The 23329-nt window shown below is 39.3% G+C and overlaps 2 protein-coding genes across 11 annotated transcripts in view; both read left to right on the plus strand.

Moving 5' to 3' along the window:
• Nucleotides 1-18225, plus strand: part of LOC139762501 (leukocyte receptor cluster member 8 homolog) — a 31723-nt gene extending 13498 nt beyond the window's left edge. For 9 of the 10 annotated variants that reach the window (XM_071687467.1, XM_071687472.1, XM_071687475.1 and 6 more), the window contains one exon: nt 9282-12171. In XM_071687467.1, the coding sequence (XP_071543568.1) occupies nt 9282-9447 (166 nt within the window). In that variant the 3' untranslated portion in view covers nt 9448-12171. Of the gene's footprint in view, nt 1-9281; nt 12172-15301; nt 15394-18083 lie in introns of those variants that run through there. The other variant, XM_071687476.1, reaches the window with a different exon arrangement.
• Nucleotides 18226-19180: 955 nt separating this feature from the next.
• Nucleotides 19181-23329, plus strand: part of Gpb5 (Glycoprotein hormone beta 5) — a 31238-nt gene continuing 27089 nt past the window's right edge. The window contains exon 1 of the mRNA XM_071687478.1: nt 19181-19399. The gene's annotated coding sequence lies outside the window, so the exon portion shown is untranslated. The remainder of the gene's footprint in view (nt 19400-23329) is intronic.

Below are 23329 nucleotides of genomic sequence, written 5' to 3' on the forward strand. Positions count from 1 at the left end.
TTCTCAAAACTTTACTGAAGCTTTCTTAATGATGCTTATTTCTGTTATTTTAACTTTAGGTATGTTTAACATCCAGAACAATCATTAAATACTTTCATGTCATGAAAATATTGAAATATTTACCACAAACTGCTTCTTTGATCAGCTGTTCTTCCAAAGAAGGCTGGTGAATACTGAAAGTTTATATACCAGTCTGTCATCTTTCAAGTACATATCTGTATACGTGAATTAATTTGGTGCATACAGCCTTGGTCTTTATCAGGGTTAAGTTTTGCAGAAATGAAAATGGAACCCTAATCCTAATTCTGAAACTTCATCCCAGACATACAGGACTACCACTGTCCCTTATCTTGCAATAGATTGGCTTCAGACATTTTGTGCTTGATGATTAGGGTACATTTCAACTTGACATGCACCTTGTACTTGAGACAGATTTGAAAAAGAATTTTTTATCCGTGTAATTGTACAATAATCATTTTTAATAATAGATGTCTAGATATTTTAAAGTATTTTTGTACTTATTATGCTTATTGTAATGACTTTACAACCACAAGAGAGCACAATGCTCTGTTGCTATTTGAATTCCATTTTTTTTGTATAAGCACTATTCAGTTTCTGTCCCACCAGCTGGCATTGTATGTTTGTATCCTATTTGGTGGCAGTCTGAATGTAAGCAAGAAAATTGGACACATGACATTGTGTGTGGAAACTGCTTCCCCTTTACCATTATTTTCTGTCTCCAGAGTACTTGCAACAATTTCAGTATGTATTTAAGGAATGTAAATGCATTTAAGGGGAGTACAGAATGTAAGGCTGTCACTACTGAAGTGAAATTAGAGATGCCTCAGAGGTTTGATGCTGGTAAGAAACTCATGGTTGTAGCCAGTCTATGGGTCTCTCTCTTAATTGGGGCCATTGCAAAAATAAGATGTTTTTTCTATCACTCCATTGAGTGTATGATAGTGTGTAAGAGGAGCAGTGGTGTGATAGACGGAATGAGAAACCTCCATAACCATGATTACAACGATTATCCAGAGGCCAGTGAAGTGATTATATAATGATGACGAGTGAAGTTGGTGAGATCAGTCAAGAAAAACTTTTATTGCAAGTAGAGGGTGGTTTAATAGGCTCAAGTGTCACAGTTTTTTTAACATCCACATGACTAGTGAGGCTGCCAGTTTTGATAAAGAGGCAGCACACCTTTACTCAAATTTTTTGATGGATATTATTGTGGAAGAAGGTTACAGACCTCAGCAAATGTTTGACATTGGTGAAACAGTTATTCTGGAAAAGGATGTCAGCCAGTAATATGATAGTGTTGCAGGGTTTAAGGCATCCAAATATCCACAGAAATGTCACTGGGAGGGAAAAACAAAGGGAGTTGTCAGATTATGCCCTTGTAATGTGTTTTATTCAGAAAACACCAGGGGTATTAAGGGTTTTGTAAAATTCGAATTTCGAATTGTGATCTAGTATTCTAATGACAAGGCTTGGTTCACAAACAGAGTTTCCGTGTTGGTTTACTCGCTATCTGTCGAGCTGTGAAGTGCTACTGTGCCAATAAGTATTTAGCAATTAAAGTATTGCACCAGGCCATCCTCAGCACTTGACTGAAGTGAACCCAAATGCTAGGGTGAAGCTCCTCCACTTCTTGCTTCAGCCCATGTATCAGTGATGTGTTTGCTACATTCGAGGAATGTTGCCTGAGGAGAACTTTCTGCCAACTCCTTGAACGTACAGATTGGAAGAATTAACCTTCAGTCAGGAAATGGTGGAATAAACTAATAGTTCGAATGCTGTGAACAGTATTGTGGTCATGGGAGGAAGTCATACCCAGAACAGTGAATGGTGTTTAGGGTAAACAATATCCTGCATGTGCAGGTAGGAACAGTACCTTAGATCATGCAGGTACTTGTCACCCAAGCCAACAACTATGCTTGTTTTAACAGTGTTGAAGATGTTGTTGAGTAGCTTGAGTTGCATTCTGTGGAATTCATGCTGTAGGAGGCAGGAAAACTTCAAGAGGAAAGGGAAGAAGAGATTCCAGTACCACATGCCAGTTTCCAACCGAATGGTTGGCAGAAATGTTTATACACTTGAACAAGTTGTTGCCCATGATAAAGATATGGAAACAAGCCATACAGTGTTCCCTCACATTCTCTAATGGGCTTAAAGATGTTTTACATAGCTACAGTGGATTGATAGAGAAAGAGCTTTCCTGAGCAGTTAATGCTGGATATCTTTTTCAAAAGATCTGGAAAACTAATCCACCTGCAGCTGATGAATCATATAGTTCAGGGGATGATGGAGATTTAACTCTCCCAACCCATCGATCTTATATCTTTGATCCAACTACTGACATATGTTCAGCAAAGTGCATTTTTCCCTGTTTGCAAGAACTTGGACTTTTAATTCTGACATTTCATTTTTAGTTCATTTCATCCAGTTTGACACTTATGTTAGCTTGTGAATTCTGCTGCATTGTTTTCTCCATCATCTCTCTCATATCTTAACTCCCACAAAACTTCTGGCCTGAATTTGTCTCCATTTTTTATTATCATTGCGAAGTGAGCCCCAGAATGGGCAGTAGACCTTCCTTAGCTGCTTTTTTGTACATTTGATCTCAATAGCAGCTTCCTCCACCAGCAAACTTATAGGAACACAGCCAGTGATGATAATGATATTGATTAAAAGATATACCTAATAGTCCATATAATTGGAAACTAGTATCCATTACCATTGTCTTAGGTCATGGTCTTAGCTTAAACAACACAAAGAACGATAGGACTTAGACACAGTATGGATTTCACCCATACTTTTCTGCTGAAGATTTCATGTGTTGGCTTTTATTCTGTTATTGATAATTGTAGGATTAAAAAAAATTCCTCATTCTAGGTATTTTGAAGGTTCTGTGTGTTTTACCTCATTCGTTTTGTCAGATATCCCTGTGTGTTTCCTGATGGTTTTCTTTTTTCATCCAGCTGCAGCTTTCCATGGATGGTAGAATGCTTATGCCATGACTTCTGTTCATGTTATTGCTGGGGTCTCCTAAGGGAGTGTTCTTGGCCTCTCTTCCTCCGTCTTGTGAATGACATTTTGCTTCAAATGAATGTTAGACCATCTGCATAGTTTTTTGCAATGTGCATCAGGTCTCCAACCACCTCCCTAAAGGCTTCTTTAATGTATTATGTAGTCATATCTGGTCTCACACTTAGGAAAGTCAAGCACTGATAATTTTTCCACAATATAGTTTTCATCCATCCCCTTCTTTAGTTTAGTGCCATAGTTTCACCATTTATCCATAAAAAGCATTCTAGGTTGATATGCCTTCTGGAATTGGTTCATTTTTTCTAAATTTTGCACTTTTATATAGTTGAGACTTGCAATTGTTTACCCATTGCAAAACCGATTTTTATCTATGTGGAGTGTAGTTGATATTTTGAGAATTGCATCCTAGTCATCCATGGCTTTTAAGTCACCCATGGCCTTTAGTGATTGATGATGTGGCTTGAACTTCGAGGCATTTTGTCTGTTTTGGTTGTCTTTATGTATCACGTTCCTAAACCCATTTTTCGTCATAGTCATTGCTTTTATGATGTTCATTTTATTTGCTTCATTTTCTTAAAAAGAAATGCTCATCTTGCTGCTACTCAAGGGTTGGCTGCGGCGAAAGAGTTTCCGTAATCAGTGTACTCTTCATACCCCTTTTTTATGAACCCTTTGGTTGTAAGTTATGATTTGTCATGATACACAGTGTTCCTTCTTACTGTGAAATATGGCTTTAGTCCACAGCTGTTAGAAAATGGTTTGTACATCCCATGCTGTTCACTAACAGATTTCCACAACCAAGAAATAGTGGCCAGGGTCAAATAATGTGCTGCTACCACATGGTGGCTGGCTTGAGTTGCTTCGTTTTTGCCCTTTTAGGTAATTTATGGATGCTGAGGTGTGCGGTGTTAGGGTGTTACGTATTCTAATGCGTAAATTATGATAGGATACAATGTTTTTGATAAGGGTGTATGATTCGGCAGCACTGGGCTGCTTTGTGTCCCATTAGACTTAATTTTTTCTTTTTTCTTTTTGAGAAAGCGCTTGTGAGTTTGCAATGCAGTGCTGCTTCATGTCACTTTAAATCTATTTAGTTTTTTTGTGCCTTTTACAGTTAATCCATCATTGCGACCATATGGAACATATCATTCGGCAGGCATTACCCATTAATTTATTTTAGTTTTTTCTTTTTCCCTTTCCCACCCCGCATGCTTTGAGATGTTTATAAATGATAATGTCAGAGATGGAAATTTTATGGTTTTGCATTTAAAAAAGAAGTGAAAAAGGGTCAATTATCATTTTCATATGCTACTGGAGAATTGACACTTAGGGGATGCTAATGTAGACACATTATGTAGTAGCAGTTGGTGGGAACATTAAGTAGGAGCCTTTGAAAACACTGCACTACAGTTGCCCTCTACCAGTGGTCCGTTAGGGGTGAGGCACTAAAGGTGAAGAAGCAAAACTGGTTTTCAACAGTTGTAGAGACTTTCCTTGGACACCTCCTTGAGGTAGTTTGCAAAGGGAACAGGTGCCCAAGATATTGACAGATAAAAATGCTGCTGAAAATTCATCACATGGCCAAAGGGTTAACATGATCCTCTTCATCTGCTATTTCATGTCTTTGTTTGAGTAGAAATACTTTTTTTTTTTATACAATTGGTGTTTTAGGTATAACTTAAAGCATATTAGACTAATCATAGAAAATATTGACATCTGTCAAATCTTTTGTGATATTCAGGATTTGTTTTTACACTGTATAGGTACAGTTGAAGTGCATCACAGTATGTGTTGCATCTGTTTGGTGCATCCCCCCCCCCAACTCCACCCCTTTTTTTTGTCAAGTGCAAAATTAACAAGAGTACCTATCTGTGTGTCAGCATTTAGAATCTTCGGCAAAGCATACATGTGTATGTGCATGCAAAGCATTTGCAAGTGCATTCTACTCTTGCATGCTCATCCATATGTATTCCATAGATTAAGAAGATACTTCTACCAAGCTCACTCGCCCTTCCATCTTTCAGTGGTCAGACACTGTCAACAAAGAACACATGATCGTGATTAATATCTTCATATTTTATTCACCAATGTATGAGAGTAATGCAAGGAAATTTTGAAGTTCTCTGATGCCCTTGGTGGATGGAAAGTTATGTAGAATGTATTAGAACCTTACAGAATCTAGGATTTGCTTCTTCATGTACACCTATATGGATATGAAGTCATGGTTTTCAAGGTTACAGATAAATATAAGCCAGAGTAATAATGTAGATTAACCAGTGTGATATTGTCAGAGTTAAGCAAATAATGAAAACAATTAGGTCATCGGTAATAGGTTAAAGAATTGCTAGAAAGGCACACGTATGAAAGATTACAATTGTGAAGATGATAAAAAAAATACGTTTGATTGCCTTTTAAGCAGTCCTTACCAAGTAGAATGATTAACAGTTGAGAGGTTTGCTGTGTGGCCTTTGAAGGGCTAGGCACATATCGAGCAGTGATGCCAGGAGAATCGTTGCTTACCACACAGTCGAGATGTATTGTTTGTTGAGGTGAAAAGATGAGATGTAAATTTCTCTTTTGCTAAGTAATGCATGCATGATGAATAGCAGGGAAATGAAATAATTGTATGAGACTTATTTTCTTGTTATGAAGTACATACATCACTGTAAGTTGATGTATGTTATATATGTGATATGTGAAGCTGTTAGCACTATATGCATTCCTTATTTATGAGAATGTAATGAAATAGATGGTAAGAGAATAGCATGCACCAGTATTGGCATAGTACAGTATTTGCAAGATCCTTGTTTCTTCACTTATAGCTTTACTTGTCTTCATGCATTTTTCTTCTGTATACTTTTAAAGGCATCTTTCATTTTGTTTGTGTTATTTCATTTGATGATAAGTAGATGGCAACTGCCTCTGTTGTGTCAAAATGCAGAATTTTTCCGTTACCTGTTTCAACCATTCTTCTCGAGTTATTCGCACATGATGAATGGAGATTAAATCCTGAAGTTGTTGATGAAGAATCTGTGTGCAGTACTTGGCCATGAATGCCAGAGGCGATATGATAAGAAAAGAGAGGGGAAATAATCAGTGACTTCATTATTTTTTGTTTATGGAGTGATATAATGATACTGATTGTTGTACATCTAATTTTGGGTAAGTTTGCAATAATCTGATATTCTTTTTTTCATGAAGTGTGAATGTAAATGATGCCACATATATAAAAGCTAACTGTGTGAATTTCCTTTGATGTTTAAAATTTCTACAGTTGTATATTTGAACATAATATAAGGCTAGTCCTAGTGATAATAGCTTACGTTAGGTTCATGCAATAACAGATATGTGAATGAGAATTTTTTTTTATATTTTTGTATGTGATATATATCTATTTGTATATATAATTTTGATCATGCAACCTCAGGACCCCATTTGAGGCAGCACTCCACTTTTTTTCTTTACAAGAATATCCATACATGCACATATACATATCAACATATACACATGTACATACATATACATACACAGACATATACATATATACACTTGCCTTCATCCATTCCTGGCACTACCCTACCCCACAGGAAACAGCATCACTACCCCCTGCTTGAGTGAGGTAGAACCAGGAAAACAGACAAAAAAAGCCTCATTTGTTCACTCTCAGTCTCTAGCTGTCATGTGTAATGCACCGAAACCTCACTAATGCGGGAAATGGCTAATATGTATGAAAAAAAAGGTGTGTGTGTGTGTATAGTATCAGCAATAGATTTTGTCCTTGAAACCTTATTATCAGTAGGAAGATATAGACTGGTACCATTATCATCTCATTCTAGGGAGTCGTTTCGAGATGTGCTGATGTCATTAGAATTATCAACTACAAATACAATGAATTAGGTGATTACAACATTAAAACATTGTATTTGCCATAGGCACATCACATAAACATAAGAAAACTGATATGTACTCTGACAGTGCGGAGTTTTATGCCACATTGTTTCATCTTACTCCATCCCATGCTCAACCTGCACTCTCCTGCATGTTCAGGCTCTGAGCAAACGAAATCTTTTTCACTCCATCCTTGTCCCCTCCACTTCTGACACATGTATCCTCTTTGTCAACCTCACCTCATTCATCCACTCTTTATGTCCAAACCATTCCAACACATTACCTTCAACTTTCAACCTACTCTTCATATTATGGTACGTCTTTCATACCTTATCATATCTTACTCGACCCACCTTACCTCATATATTTTCCTTGAACATATCATTTCCATCATATTCACCCTTTTTTTTACTTTCTCATCTAGACTCCAATCCTTCCATCCATGCAGTTCCATTGTTCAGTTCACTGCCATGTCCTCTCCTTAAGCATCCCATTTCCTCCAGGTTCTCCCCATTCAGGCTATCATTCCATCTAAGTTGTTCTTTCCTTTGCTAAATCTTATAGCCTTGCTGTTATTCACATTTACTTTCAACTTTATCCTTTCACACACTATTCTGCATTTTCTCATTCTAGCCTTCCATCAGAGCCCTGTCAGCAGCAGACATTAGCTGAGTAAACCCCCCAGGCCCCCCCTACCCCAAGAGTGCAAACCTACCCTTCTCTCTAAGAACCATGCATGTACCTTCCTCACCATCCTTATCTATAAACAGATCAAGCATACATGGTGACATTATTATAATTATTATAATACTATATGCTTGCTTCCTGCCACAAGAGTCTATTCTATCCTTTAAGGCTCCTTCTGCACAGGTCCGAAATTGTTGCTATGTAGGGCACTTGAGTTGGGAGTGCTTGGTGTCTTCTTTATGTAGTTCCATCATGGGTGTAAAGGGTCTTAGGATATGTTGAAATGGTGTTTATAGTATTGTAGTGGTGGGTGACATCAAGAGCAGAGGCAGGAGTGTGACTGGTGTTTTTGCCTGGGGAGTGTAATTTCTGTTGGTTGCATATCTGGTGGGCTGGAGTTTAAAGATTGAGCTGGGAGGTCAGATGTTTGGTGCTTGTGAGATTATTTCATTGTGTGTGTTTTGTCATTATTATGTTTGTCGGTTGTGGGGGATCTGTGTGTAGCAGTTAATGAATTGTGAGACAGGCGTGACCTTTGAGCTTTTTATTTCTGTTAGGGTGGTTGTTGGTTAGTTATAGTGGTTTGGATGGGAAGGGTCCATTGCTGTTGCATAACATTAAATTCTGATCATGTTCGTTGGGGGTGGGACTTCTGCTGGGAGGATCTTTTTCATTATGAAGGTTTTGAATGTTTGTGGTTGCTAGGCAGCCAGTGACTGTTTGGAGTGCACTATTTTGTGTGGTTTGCAGCTGTGCTATATTTGCTTGAGAGAGGATGGAAAACCAGGCAGGCAATGTTATTCTTACTTCCTACACCAAGAATCTCTTCTATTCTTATAAGGCTCTGGCGGCACTTAGAAAGTTGATATCATTCACATGCATATACATACATATGTATATTTTGTGATTTACGATGCACCAAAACTAGAACCTCCTGGCCACAGTCAGACCACACAAACCATTCCAGGACGTTCCCCAACCACTTCATATCCCCTGTTTCTGCCCATTGAAAGCACATCACCCCCTGTGAACCACATTGCTCCAGCTTACTCAGCACAAACACACATTCTACATCCTTATACATGTTCGCTTTTTCCCACGTTGTTAAGTTAGTGTTCAGAAACTGATGACCTGTAGGAAGTAATGCATGAATAGATGCTTTTTTATACATATATATGCATAGTAGTTACTGGACTCTGCCTTCTTAAGGTATTTGGAAGAGGAAAGTCACCTTTGGTGAGACTGTATCTTTGTCACTTTACAAAAGTGAAGACTTGTTAAAGAACTTCTTCAAAGGAATCCATCCTATCCCTGCTACTGATTGTAGTGAAGCCATGGAGCTGCAAGAGCCCTTGGATTGGGTTGCCTGAGGTTGTATGATAATATTTAAAAAGGTAGATAACTATTTGAGTGTAATGAGATTTTTAATGATCTGATTTCATTAGGATGCTATTATACCACAGTTCTTTGGTGCCATAAATTTGCTTTTCAGAGATTAACCATTAGTCCTTTTGATTTGAAGAGTGAGTGCTTTAGCAGCTATAATTTCAGAAACTTCTGAATGCAGATACTGAAGGCTCGTCTGCTTATTATCTGCATGAACTGCAAGAAAAAGTGATGGTGCAGCTTCTTAATTCCCTCCTCTTGTTTCCCTGTAGCTATCGGCCGGGTAGTCTAGATGTCAGTTTTATTAGGTCGGAGTTGGCTCTCGGAACACAAGAGGAATGGCAGAAATTTGAGAGCAGCGTAAGCTTGATCTATACTGATGCGTCAAAAACGAAAATAGACTGCAAAAAATCTACTGCGGATGTTATTGCGACATAAATTGTTATGTCCCTGTACAAGGAGAACTAAATCAGTGAAATATTAAATTTTCAGCATGATGGAAGTGTTTTAAGAACTGATACAGTAAACTAAATTTTTTATCTTTATCACTTCAGCATTGAGAGTGGGTGGCTTGAATGTGTGTGGTCGTTGTTTTTGGTATTCATGTAATGATACCAAGGTGGAATTTTGGACATATTTTCCAACTTTACCTCATGTGATTATTGAAAACTTGGTTAAACCACATAGACATTAGTATAACAAGTACTCGTACAGACACCAGATGAAAATTCGAACATGAACCCCCTTTTCTTATAATTGAAGGATAAAGATTGTGGACCAATTCCTGCTACTGGACCTATTGTGTTGTAACTGTGAAAAGTGAATATCAGAACAGGTTTAAAACAAAAAATTATGAGTGACCGTTTAATTGATAAACATGGCATAAACAATTAAAGAAAAACCATAGAGACATCTATGGACTCTAAAGATTTGTCCTGGAATTTAGGAAAGCAAGTTTTTCGAGACAAGTGAACCGATCCCGTGCATTATCCTGTTACTTGAACTGTACTGGAGAATGCTTCACCCATCCTGTTCTCCAATTTTTCAGCTACAGTTTGGCTTAGATATATATCCCTTAACATCATCAATTGTCTTTCTCCCCACCTTGACATGGATGTTATGGTTTTTTTTTTTTTTTGCTCTTACCGAATACCATGAAGTTTTTTATGGATGAGAGAAGATTTCTTGACATTCATTGTTTGTAAGCAGCATTTCATATCATCATCATTATCATCATCATCATCCTCATCATCACCATCAAGATGAAAGCAGCAACAAGAGTTCAGAGCATAACCTACATTTGAACAGATAATGGAGAACATCAGAATCATCAGAGTAATCACCTACTGACACCAGCACGATACACAGATTGTCATAGGATCAGAGGGAGAGCACAATATTTTTGATACAACACAGGATCTTCAGTGATTGAGTGGGATCTTCACGACAACTCAGGATCTTCATGACAAGATCTTCACGACAACTCAGGATCATCTGGCCGATTTGGAATTTGTAATGGGATAGCCATAAAGTTCCCATAAATTGTACCTTAACTTATACTATTTTCAGGTACTTCCAGGATGGAGCATGGGAAGGGGATGTAACAAATGTGAACAAGAACACCTGTGATTTTCGTCGTCTTCAGAGAAGATTCATATACTCCAGTTTCATGTGAGTTTCCTTTCCCATTACCAAATCTTCCTCATCAAGTTCCCCTTTCATCACCTTTGCTCTTTTCCCTTATGGTGATGGTGTTGCCATTCCAGTACAGTTCAAAGTGGCAGGATTCGCAAGTGCAGATAAATTGACTGGAAAAAGTGCTATGAAACTTTGTATCTGGCAGGAAGAGTGCCATTGGACTCTGCATATTGGAAGCCAAGCTTGTTCAGAACTTTTGACACGGAATGAAGAGCGACAGTGGACATTCAAAAAGACCGTGAACGTTCAGAAATTTGTCAGGTTTGATAATTTGGGTTTTAAAGTCTTGAGTTTGACTAGATTGGTTGATATTGCTGTGGTAGTAATTCCATCTTCACAGAATTTATAGGTATGGAGTTTCTTCAAACACCTCAAGAGGAGAGATCATCAAGGCAAGTTTTGTAGTTTGACACTGAAGTCGCAACAGTTTGCAGCAGTATGGGTTTCATGGCAATGGGGTGTTGGGGACAGCAGCGTATCTTCTGATTTGATACACGGTTGCTCCAGTTGCAAGTAATCCTGTCAGCAGCAGTAGTTTATAATGCTGCTGCACCCTCCACTCCTGTAGGGTATCATTGTGGAACATTATCTTGTTCCAAATTCATCACAGAATTGTTCCAGTCTCCAGCAGTATTTCAGCAGACAGCAGTTCCTGGCCACAACAGTATCTCAAAGCAGCGTTCCAGACTTCAAAGTTGGGCAGTTCCGTTTTGCAGCAGATAAGCAGTGTTCCAGTTTGCAGTTGCAGTCGACGAGGAGTGTTCCAGAGCAGACCGGGAGTGTTGCAGTCATCATCGTTCAGCCGTTCTGCAACCCAGCCAACTTGCTATTTTAACATTTGATTATTTTTGTTAGTAAATGTATGTTTTGAATTGTGCAACATACTATTTCTATTTTTTTTAATGAAACAGCAGGTTAGCACTGTTAAGTGATGATATAGCAGTGTAATTACTGTCATAAGAGTATGACAATATCAGGAATTGCATATTTCCCATCAGTCATGAAAAACCAAAGTCCCATCTCATGTTTAGTAAACCAGTCTTCACCCATTACCTTGCCAGTAAGTCAGTCAAGATCAGATAATGCGCTTGGTAAAGTACAAGTAATGTGCATCTTTGCACATTGTTGTTACAATATGTGTTTGAGGTACTTCAGTAGATATAACTTAAGTTGTTAGTATGACTGAGTCTGTCCATAGTAGAGAGGTTTATTTTGTATCATATATGTAAAAAGTTTTGTGTACAGTACCGTTTTAAATAAGGATAATTTAGATGGTAATCTAGTATTGCCAAATTGCATTCTTTATAGCAGTCTTAAACAGTTTTGTTAATACCAATATACATTTCATAATACTTAATCATTTGGCATTTCCTTTAAATATGAACTTTTAATAGATACCTATTTTTCGATTTTTTTTTGTACAGACCGAGGAAGTTACTATTGTTAATAAATTATGAAATTTGATTGAGTTTTCTTTACTTTGATATGCCTAAGTGTGTACTTTCCATTACGTAGTTTGGAAATTATAAAATTTTTGTGTAATTAAGCAGATGTAATTATAGTAATTGTGGTCAAATGCTTTTCTAACGAGGATTGTTGGAGATCCATGCCTTAAGATGAAGGGAAGAGGTAGACCTCCAATAATGAACAAATGACTTGGAAGGCAGGAGGTACTTCTAATAGAGACTTCAGTCTCATTTGAGAAATCTTTTGCAAAACGAATTTAGCTGGACTAGATTGAATTGGTTAATTCTAGTATACTTGACATTGATAAGAATATGAAATAGTTAACAATGATTAGGTCAATTCCATGAAATTTCCAGCACAATTATGTGGGTTATACACCATCTGTCTCTTTAGCATTAATATCATTTATCATGCATGTGCAACACACGAACCTTCCTGCTCAAAGTGTAAGTACCAGTCAACTCTGTAGACACCAAGCACTTACTCCTTAGCTGCTTTGCTTTCTCCCAGTCAATTCTAGTTAAGACAACTCCAGAGAGACATGAACTAGATGTCTACCATTCCCTAACACATGAATGGTGAAAGACTTCCACATGACATAACTGCAGCCATACTAGGTACCACTTATACAAATGACATTTGCAAGTTAAACACCCTCAGAACATATTTGGCATTACCTTCATACATTAAACTCCTGTGTTAGCTTCTTGACCAATTCCTTTGTGGACTTACGCAGAACTTGGAGAGCTTGTATGGGTGCAAGAGTTTTTATGATGCTTCTCTTGATGTTGATAGCCACATTGCTGCCATCCCATTGGCATCTAGTCATTATTTTTGACAGTAAAGTCAGTCACTGTGAATTTGAAGGCCAAAACACTTTTTCAAAGCACTGGTGGCTTCATCTACTGCCAAATGGAAGGATTGCGAGTGGGTTTTCCCTGAGGAGCTCTGTGGAAATTTGTACGTGTGTTTCATTAGAAAAATGTATGCTTCAAGGTAATCGTAGAAATTCTACCATTTGCTACTGTTATGTGGTCGACATATTTGTCATTATGAGTAATTTAGAACACCCACAGATCATGGAGGACTTGAGGACCCAAATTCACATATAGATTCGACATGGAGAATTGTATCCCATTCTTTGATCATTGTTGAAGACTGCACATTTTCACTGCAGTTTGCAGAAAACCTACTTATAGACAGTGCCTAAATTTGTATAATGAATACCCTGACCATTATAGATTTTTTTAATAAGGTCCTTTATTAGAAGAGTGTCTTAGAACTCACGAAACTGGGAAATCTTCCACCAGGAACTTTATTGATTTTGGCATGTACTCTATAGTAGTGGTCACAGTAGTAGTAATGACTTGGAAGTTAAGGTAAAGGGGAGTGCTTTGACACCCTTAATAACTCGAGCTCTAATACCCATAATGGCATTAGTCAAACTATACTTCTGCAACCAAAGTTCTTCCTACAAACTTGATATTTCCTCAGAATATTTCTGAGAACGACACAAGTGTCAGCAGTGGTAATATGATAAAGCTGATCAAGTTGGGATACGAAAATCAGTAGCCTGATTATGAAAACATTACGATAAGGAGCTGGCACATATAAGAAAATAAGAGTAATACTTGGTTCCACAGTATGATAAAGCTGATCAAGTTGGAATACGAAAATCAGTAGCCTGATTATGAAAACATTACGACAAGGAGCTGGCACGTATAAGAAAATAAGAGTAATACTTGGTTCCACAATATGTGTTGCATTTGGTGTAACTTCCACTTCATTGTATAGACTTAAGAAAGCATTTGAGAGAGGTTGCTCCAATATAACCATATATTCCCTGAGAGCTGACGACAACAATCAACAACTCCAGTCAAGAAGCCAATTATCATGAAATCTCTTGATATGAGAATTGTAGTTGAGCCTGACATGCTCAGAATTTACAGCTATACAGCTTACAGAGCTGCGGGACTTGTTGGGAGTCAGTAGGCACACAGCATCCCATAAGCTGTTTGCTTTTCCTACTGCTTCAAGCAACAAAAGATCAAACCTTCACTCCAACATGATTAAAAACACCACCTGACATTTTAGAGGCTCAGAAGCTGGCGTCTTTTTTTTGTCTGAAGATGTGATAAGGTTCCTGAAATATGGCAGTACACTTTGTAACAGGTTGTTATGAACTTTAAGATGGAATGAGCATAGAGTATATATTAGGTGCTCCACAAGGCAAAGGTTGTAATTAGATCACGGGGCTCCCCAGCTTCAATGTTGGGCTACATCCTTTAGTAGGGAAATCACTAGACTGTAGTCCTCTTCTAACAGTAATGGATACGCAATCTCACTTTTTACTTAGTGTATGTACAAGCAGAGTCCGGTAACGTCATTTGATAATATATATAGTGCTGCTTGACTCCGCCTGCTTTCAGTTACACAGAGTATTATATATACATTGAAAGAGTAGTTTGTTTGTGTATCTTGTTTTAGTTGAACACAATCGTATATTATCCATTATTGAAGATAGTTTTCTACTTGAGTAGCATTATTTGGCTCTTGTAAGTCGTGTGAAGCTCGTTAGTGTTCCTACAAAGTTCGTTGATAGAGGAAACAGATTAATATAGCCATCATGAAAGTGTGAACGACATGTGTGCTGAATGACTAGGCATTTGGTCAGTTTAATTATCCTAACCATGTTCTGTGGTATGTGAAACCCCTTGTATAGATATGGTGAAAAGTAGCTTCGGTGTTGCCGTAGACATTACAGTATTCCGATAAAAGTTTAAATCGATGAATATAGGGAAAATTTTTCTTCATGTTTTTTAAATGCCCAAAGAAAATCAATATTCCTTTGCACGAGTAATTATATATTTTTAAGAAATACTGTAAAAAAAATCGAAATTAATTGTCTAGATTAACTTCCTCTTTTTGTATTCAACAATTGTTCTGTAAACTTTCATCTAATTGATGCGTCAGTGGGCTCCCTAACCTTTCAAGCGGAAAATTTTCAGTAAGATATAAAGTTTAGTTTCCCATCCCCTTGAATTGCTTTCTATTACTGGTTTAGTTTTTCTCAGAAAATGTAATTTCAGGATTTGTAACGAAGCCTTGCTCATTTTTCCTGCTTCAGATACTGTATTGGTGGGGTTCAAGCTGCGTTTAAGAAACAAGTCTACTGAACGAGACCACATTTCGAGAGCGATGGTGTTATGTCTTTCTGAGGTGAGCACAATACAATTGAGGAGTAAGTGTTCAGCGTGGAAGTTGCGCTTGAGGAATTTTGTGAGATGTTGATGATGTTTGTCATGTTTGAATGTGAGTTTTCCTGGTCACAGAGGAGAAAGAATAATTTGCACCTTTTTGGAGTACAGCTTCAGATAGGTTTATATTTCGTGGAAAGTTTAAGGCCATATTTAGGGTTTGTCAGGGTCATTCCGATGCGTTTGTATTTTGTCAGTGCCGTGTTTGTTGTGATGCAGGGGTAAGTGTTTTATATTTTTAATTGAGGGTTGGTAGTATGTTGGTAATGAATTTTTATAGTTGCTCGGAAACACTTGTGAATAAATTCAACACCAATTAGTGGACTAGGATTCCTTAGTTTTCAGTCATAAGCCATGATTCAATAGTTTCACCTTATGCACCATGATTCTATGACTTTCAGTCGTAGGCCATGATTGAACAGTTTCTAGTAATAATGGGCCATGATTCTATAACTGTACTCCTACCTTAGAATTGCACCCAGAGAACTTTTACCCCCCCCCCCCCACACACACACAGACACACCGCTGCTTACCTTCATAGTTGTACCCAAGATGTTCCACCCGTCAAATGTACCTTCAGTAAAAGCATGTCATCTTAATATCCACCGAACATGGAAACCATCAACTTATAGCCTCACGCGTACCCAAATTACGCGTTTAGCGTACTAGCGTATAAAGTAACACTATCATAAATTACTTGGTTGCGTGTTGAGTGTGTCTGCGCTGCCCAAGAGAACTGACGAAGCGTTCAGAAAAAAAAGTGTGACGTAAAACACTGTACTCTTCGTTGTGTGTGTGTGTGTGTGTGTCGTTGCCGCGTTTATAGTAAAAGTTCTTTATATGATTGACATCTTGTAGCGGAGACCTGTAGTTAGCGGACTGTGTGCTGTCTAGTGTAGATATTAATTAGTATCTTTCGTGTGTGTGTGTGTGTAACTACCTATGTGTATTGTAAGGGGAGGGAGCTCTACACCCGCGTGTGTGTGTGTGTGTGTGTGTGTGTGTTTGTGTGTGTTGGTAATGTGGCGTCATCTGTTCTTGCTGTTGGCCGGCGCATTTAAATTTGATTTACACCACCATGTTTTCCGTCATTTGATTTGTGTTTAGGGTCATCAAACTGTCATTGTGCTTCTGGGACAATCCTGTTCGAATCTGTACCGAACATCTGCCTCGAACAGGCATACAGAGGGAGTCGAAGCCGTACCAAACAGTTTCGAACAACTGTGTTTCCGGACTTTTCAAGGCAAATGTCATGTGTTCGTTCAATACCAACACAATTAACATGACTTATAGTGTTGATATTTATCTTTCATAATTCCCTTTTCTCATACTAACTCACGTTTCCCAGTTTAGCAAGGTAGCGTCAGGCACAGATGAGTGAGACTTCGAGAAAAATTCCGCGCTTGGCTCCTTCCTACTTTTTAGATGTGATAATACAAGAGGGGATGATTTCCAAATTTTTCACCCACCCCCACCCGATCCTATCCGATCGCAGAAGGTACATGGGTAGTAGTCATACTGTATATATATGTATATACATTTTATTCAATGCCTATAAACATCTGTAGGTCATTAAGCGTGATTTCGTAGCACGCTTCAACACAGCACCACGTACAAGAATTAACAAGATCGGAAAGTCATGGTAATAGATACATAATGGTGGTAGAGTTTCGTCCCAGGCCACATTGATATCAACACCATCTAGCGACTGTAAGCACAACTAAAGCGTTGCCTCACGTTAATGATGACGGACGAAAGCTCACTCAGTTCCTCTGCCCGGGTGCTTAGGTGAGTCGCCCAGTACTGTGTGAGGTAAGCTGGCTTACTGAGGGGATTTAACATTGCAGGTGACATGGTGATGATACTCTGCCATAATCTTCTAAAAGGATGAGAGACAAGCGTAATTTCGGCCAACTGCCAGCCGTATATATATATATATATATATATATATATATATATATATATATATATATATATAATTTTTTATTATATGTATAGTATTCGCCATTTCCCGCGTTAGCGAGGTAGCGTTAAGAACGAAGGACTGGGCCTCTGAGGAAACATCCTCACTTGGCCTCCTTCTCTGTTCCTTCTTTTGGAAAATTAAAAACGAGAGGGGAGGATTTCCAGCCCCCCGCTCCATTCCCTTTTAGTCGCCTTCTACGACATGCAGGGAATACGTGGGAAGTATTCTTTCTCCCCTATCCCCAGGAATATATATATATATATATATATATATATATATATATATATATATATATATATATATTATATATATATATATATATATATATATATATATATATATATATTACAGGGATACGTGCGTGAGGTTACAGCTCGAGTGAAAAGTCGTTTGAAAGAACTTCAAAACTCCAAAGGAGTCTACATTTCCCTGCCGCTGGAAGTAGCGCAGCCTTGGAGCTCCAGGGGCTTCTTTGGAAAGGGGTCCTGGGCAACGTCGGGCCTCTCTCACATAGGGTGTCAAGAAGAGACGTCTGTATGACATTGTGTGAATGAGTCATTAGAATTTTAATTTGCCTTGTTATATCTGGAAATATATTACCCATGTATAGTTTGATATATTACCCTGTCATCTTAGAAAGCAAATATCAAAATCTCAGGACTTATAAACCATTTTTTTCCCCTTAGAACTGGAAAAAAAGATAAAGTGATTGGTAAATACAAAATGACCATTAAGTTCATCACTCGAGATGTCTTAAAGGAAATTACACAGTTCATCGTGTGGGCCAATTGGTGAACCATCTGATGGTTAGAAAGAAGACATTTAGAAAAAGAAAACGGGATGAAAATATAAGGTTTGCATTGATAATGACCATTTAACAATGTAACACTATGTAAAATTGTTTCATATCTTTTAACGGTAATATAACACGCCAATGTAGACAAGAAAAAAAACTACCTTTTTTTTTATCCAACCACTGTCATAATTATCTCTAGTTAACGAGGGAAAGTGCGATTCAATCCCATTAAGGTATATAACATTATTGTTTTCCAATTATTTAATTCTAGGCAGAAAGAATGGGGGGAATTAATGTTATTGTAATTTACATAAATTACATTAAAATGTACTAGTTAACCTACCTATACTACAGTGGAATTTTTAATTTGTAGAAAAACGGAAAATAAATAATTAGTAAATTCTATACTTATGAAACGTATTGGAATAAATAGTTTTTTTTAGGGATAGACACACTGTGTTAAGTGGATTTCCGTTTAAAGATTAATAATTATGATAATATTGAATACCTTTTTCATCCGAAATTCTGTCGACATAAATTCATTATTTACCGTAACGAATCTGTCATATCAGAAAGATTGTGTAAAACAAGGTAAAGTGTGTGGGTTACGCTTGCATTTCTGAATTTCTTAAAAGAACGGTAGATTTTTGTTTCCCATATTTCACCGGCGCGTAATGATTCATAACCAGTATTTTACACTCGGGCTGGCCATGAGAACACATTTCCTCATATATTTATACACTATCTAGACTACATTAGCCGTATTAAAAGCAGTTCAGGGGGGGAAGGGGACATGCGTGCGCCAAATCCCCCCTCCCCCTCCCTCCCCTTCCCTCCCTCCCCTTCCCCATTAAAAAAAAAAAAAAGAATCCCTCCCGCCAAAGTAGACTCCGCCCACCCTTGACGTCATCGAGTGGGCGCCTCATGCGCCGCCACTTTCCGACCAATCACCGGCGGCCTTACACCCACAGGCGGCCGTGGTTGGTGGAGAGGGATTTCATTGAGAAGTCTTCAGGGTTGCCGAGACCGTGTAACATGTAGACGGTCGGGCACTTTACCGACACCAGGTTGCAAGTCCACAGGGGGAGAGGCGCGCCGACTTAATATTACTTGCTCCTCTGGCACGACTGGCGGGAGGTGGTCAGGTGGTTCCTAACCTCCGGTAAGAAGCGAGCTTAACCAGACACACGCTCACAGAAAATCCAGGTAAGTTTATATGTTTGGTCGTATTGAAAATGTGTCACTTTGATCCATGGGTCTGGAGGGGTCAGATTATTATTACCCAGTTGCGTAGGATTTTAAAGCCAGGTGCCTTTTTAATGAAGGCAATTACTTCGAAAGAGGTCAAACTATTACTACTAGTAGTAGTTTAGTGGTTGTTATACACGCTAGTTTGATATTTAAGTCCACCTGTGGCAGTTAAATACACTAGTCTTTTTTTCTTTCAAGTATGGAAGGATTTGTAGCTCAGGGTAATGACAGGCGTGACACAGGTCAATCAGACGAGTACAGGTGAGGTAAACAAACAGACGACACATAACAGGGGGGTTAAAGGCTATTGAGAGAGAGAGAGAGAGAGAGAGAGAGAGAGAGAGAGAGAGAGAGAGAGAGAGAGAGAGAGAGAGAGAGAGAGTTGTGGGTGTTGACACCATATATATAACTTCGACATCAAAACTTGCACGTGACGGTACGATCCTTGAGCACGACGGTACGGCCCAGCTAACACGACGGTACGACTGACTGACTGTGGGGTTAAGAGGCCTGACCTGGTCAGGTCAAAGGTTAAGTTATCATGCTTGGGGGGGGGGGGGAGAGGGAGGAAGGGATATTACAGACACGCCAGACGTTCACTAGTGAATTTGGCTGTATTACGTCTGTGTGTGTGTGTGTGTGTGTGTCTGTCTTGCCTCCACCTATGTACTATCCTGCACAGACTTACGTAAACCAAGACAAAAATAAACTGTTCGTGTAATTCTGTCGTACGCCAGTTATGGACTGTTTCTCTGATTGGTTCAGTCTGTTACCGGGGGAGAGTGGAAGCTCATCACAGAATACTAAAGTCATAACTTAAACGAGGCCAGAGCGACGTGTTTACTTCGGTCCCCCCTTCCCCCCTTCCCCCATTCCCTCCCCCTTCCCCCTTGCCTCCCCCTTCGTTATCTGTAATGATGATTGAATTTCAGTCGTGATATTACTGTTTTTTCTGGGGGGCCATAACCTCTGACCTCTGATTGGTCATTATGCAAAGCGGAAAAAAAAAAAAATTCATCGTCACGTATCAGTTATGAAAATATGAAAACCGTGATACATTTTCTTCGTTGTTAAGGAGTTGGTTGTTCCGACCTATTTATACTTTTATAGATTGCCTGGGTTGTTAGTGTTGTTAACATCATGTTGATAGTCTGTTCATTTCTCCTTATTTTCGCATGCTGAAGACTTTTGGGGATTATCTATAGGTAAGGGAAAGGTAATAAGGGGTTACGGGTTTAAGGGAAGTATGAAGGCTAGCATAGGGGTGTGTGTGTGTGTGTGTAAGTGTGTGTGTGAGTGAGGTTGGTTTAGTGTAAGGGACTGAGGTTATAAGAAGCTAAGAACCTTGTTATACACGTTATACCATTATAAAAAAATTTCAGCCACAAAATGAGATTGAAAGACGTAGGTCATTATGAATCATTGCTGGATATATTTATATATAAATATTCCGAGAATATCCAAAGATGTCTTGAGGGGTTTCAATATCCATCTTTTGACGTCAAGAAACATTAATAATTGTTGCAAAGTTTGATGCCACTCTCTGTCTTCGGTAAACTGACAAGACACACATCACTTTCCGTATGTACACAAAATGTACACTACCGTTCTTATTGAGTGTTTAAGGCTGTTGTACACCTGTACATTGTGTACGTACACCTTTAATCATACTGACATACTCGCTACTTAAATCTATAAGTTCCATTTTGTGTCGTATCGCGTATAGTTATCACCAAATACGAATGAATCATAAAACCGATCCCCCATTTTCTTTTCATTGTTTGTCTAAAATCCTCAACGGTATCGCGACAATATATAGGGTAAAAAACGAGATGTGGAATAGGGATAATTCAGGTCATGAGGTCACCAGTCGTTTGGCGAGTGTGACCTGATGACCTGGTGTGTAGTTTTGACGTGCTCATCTCTGGTATTGATCACGTCCGTCTGATATCGCTATCTGATGAGCGAGGAAAATCGAGTATTTTGAAAAGAGTGATTTTGACTGGAGCATAAAAAGGCTCATCATTCTTTTAAAACAACGCTTTGGGAATAACGTCATTTCGCACCTGCCTGGCTATTAGCGTATGTAGATATGTATTTCTTTTTTTTTTTTTAACGTAATGGAATGGAATAGCGTCTTAATATGTGTCAAGTTAAACGAAAAACAATGAAGAAACGACTTGTGTATTTTGTCCTAGCTATGTATCCAGTGGTTAAGAACACTGACGTATGCCTTCCTTGATCTAGGTTGTTTGGTCATTAGGCCTATTAACTGCCAGGGGTCATTTAGATCGTTAAGGTCGAGCTAAATCACCAGTGGAAATGTCATGTACTCATTCATCAGGTTCTGAGGCTGATCATAACACACACACCGTACACACTCCCGTGTGTGTGTGTGTGTGGTGCACGGCCATGGTTCAGTGTCAAGCCATGCCAACCCTCGGTGACTCTCAGTGCTCGTAGTGCCATTACTGGCACAGGTCGTGTGTGTGTGTGTGTGTGTGCAGATTTTATGCATCATGAAACTTATGTTTTGCATTTATTTCCAACACTGTCCGAGTGTCACTTAACCAAGCCAGGTCATCAAACTCAAGGGTCGTACCGTCGTCGTGCTCAAGGGTCGTCCCGTCGTGCTCAAGGATCAAACCGTCGTGCTCAAGGGGTCGTACCGTCGTGTGCTCAGGGTCGTCGTCGTGCTCAAGGATCAAACCGTCGTGCTCAAGGGATCGTACCGTCGTGCTCAAGGGGTCGTACCGTCGTCGTGCTCAAGGGTCGTCCCGTCGTACTCAAAGGGTCGTACCGTCGTGCTCAAGGGATCGTACCGTCGTGCTCAAGGGGTCGTACCGTCGTGCTCAAGGGTCGTACCGTCGTGCTCAAGGGTCGTCCCGTCGTGCTCAAGGATCGAACCGTCGTGCTCAAGGATCGTACCGTCGTGCTCAAGGGATCGTACCGTCGTGCTCAAGGGATCGTACCGTCGTGCTCAAGGGATCGTACCGTCGTGCTCAAGGGATCGTACCGTCGTGCTCAAGGGGGTTCATAATTGTACAGAAAAAAAAAAGACACTCGATTTTGGATTCTTGATTTTGGACATAAATTCATATTTCCTGGGCAGAAGTGAGTGTCTCGGATCTCGAGTGATTGATATTTCCATACGAGACGAACGCTTGAGACGGGGTGGTGGGGGAGGAGTGGGAGTGAGCTCCCCCACACACCCCACCTCACCTTACTCCCCCACACCCCACACACCCCACCTCACCTCACCCACCCTCCTCCCTCCTTCCCGCTCTCCAACCACCCTCTCCCCATCCTCCCCCCTCTACTCCCTTATAAAAAAAAAAAAAGAGAAGGAAGCCAAAGCCTCTCTTCTGGATTGGTTTCAAAAACCATTTTGGGTGATCTGGGTCTGGCGAGAGAGAGAGAGAGAGAGAGAGAGAGAGAGAGAGAGAGAGAGAGAGAGAGAGAGAGAGAGAGAGAAAGAATCATCATACAGCATTCATGTACATTACACACGCCTATCCACGCCTCATACGTGTCCATTCATCATACACTTAGAAGATCAAGTGTGTGTGTGTGTGTGTGTGTGTGTGTGTGTGCAGATTTTTTGCGTCATGAAACTATGTATTGAATTTACTCCTATCATTCCGTTCTGGCGAGTCACTGGCCTTTGACCTTACCGTCTGGTCAAAGGGCAGGTCGTCGTGCTCAGGGGTCGTACCATCGTGCTCAGGGGTCGTACCGACGTGCTCAAGGTTCGTACCAACGTGCTCATGGGTCGTTCCGTCGTGCTCAAGACGTTAAACGTATACTGGGAGGAGGTCCAGGGAACACCTACTGTAGGAGATGGGCTATATATATATATATATATATATATATATATATATATAT

This window comes from Panulirus ornatus, chromosome 43 (assembly GCF_036320965.1).
Source record: "Panulirus ornatus isolate Po-2019 chromosome 43, ASM3632096v1, whole genome shotgun sequence".
Lineage (NCBI taxonomy): Eukaryota > Metazoa > Arthropoda > Malacostraca > Decapoda > Palinuridae > Panulirus > Panulirus ornatus.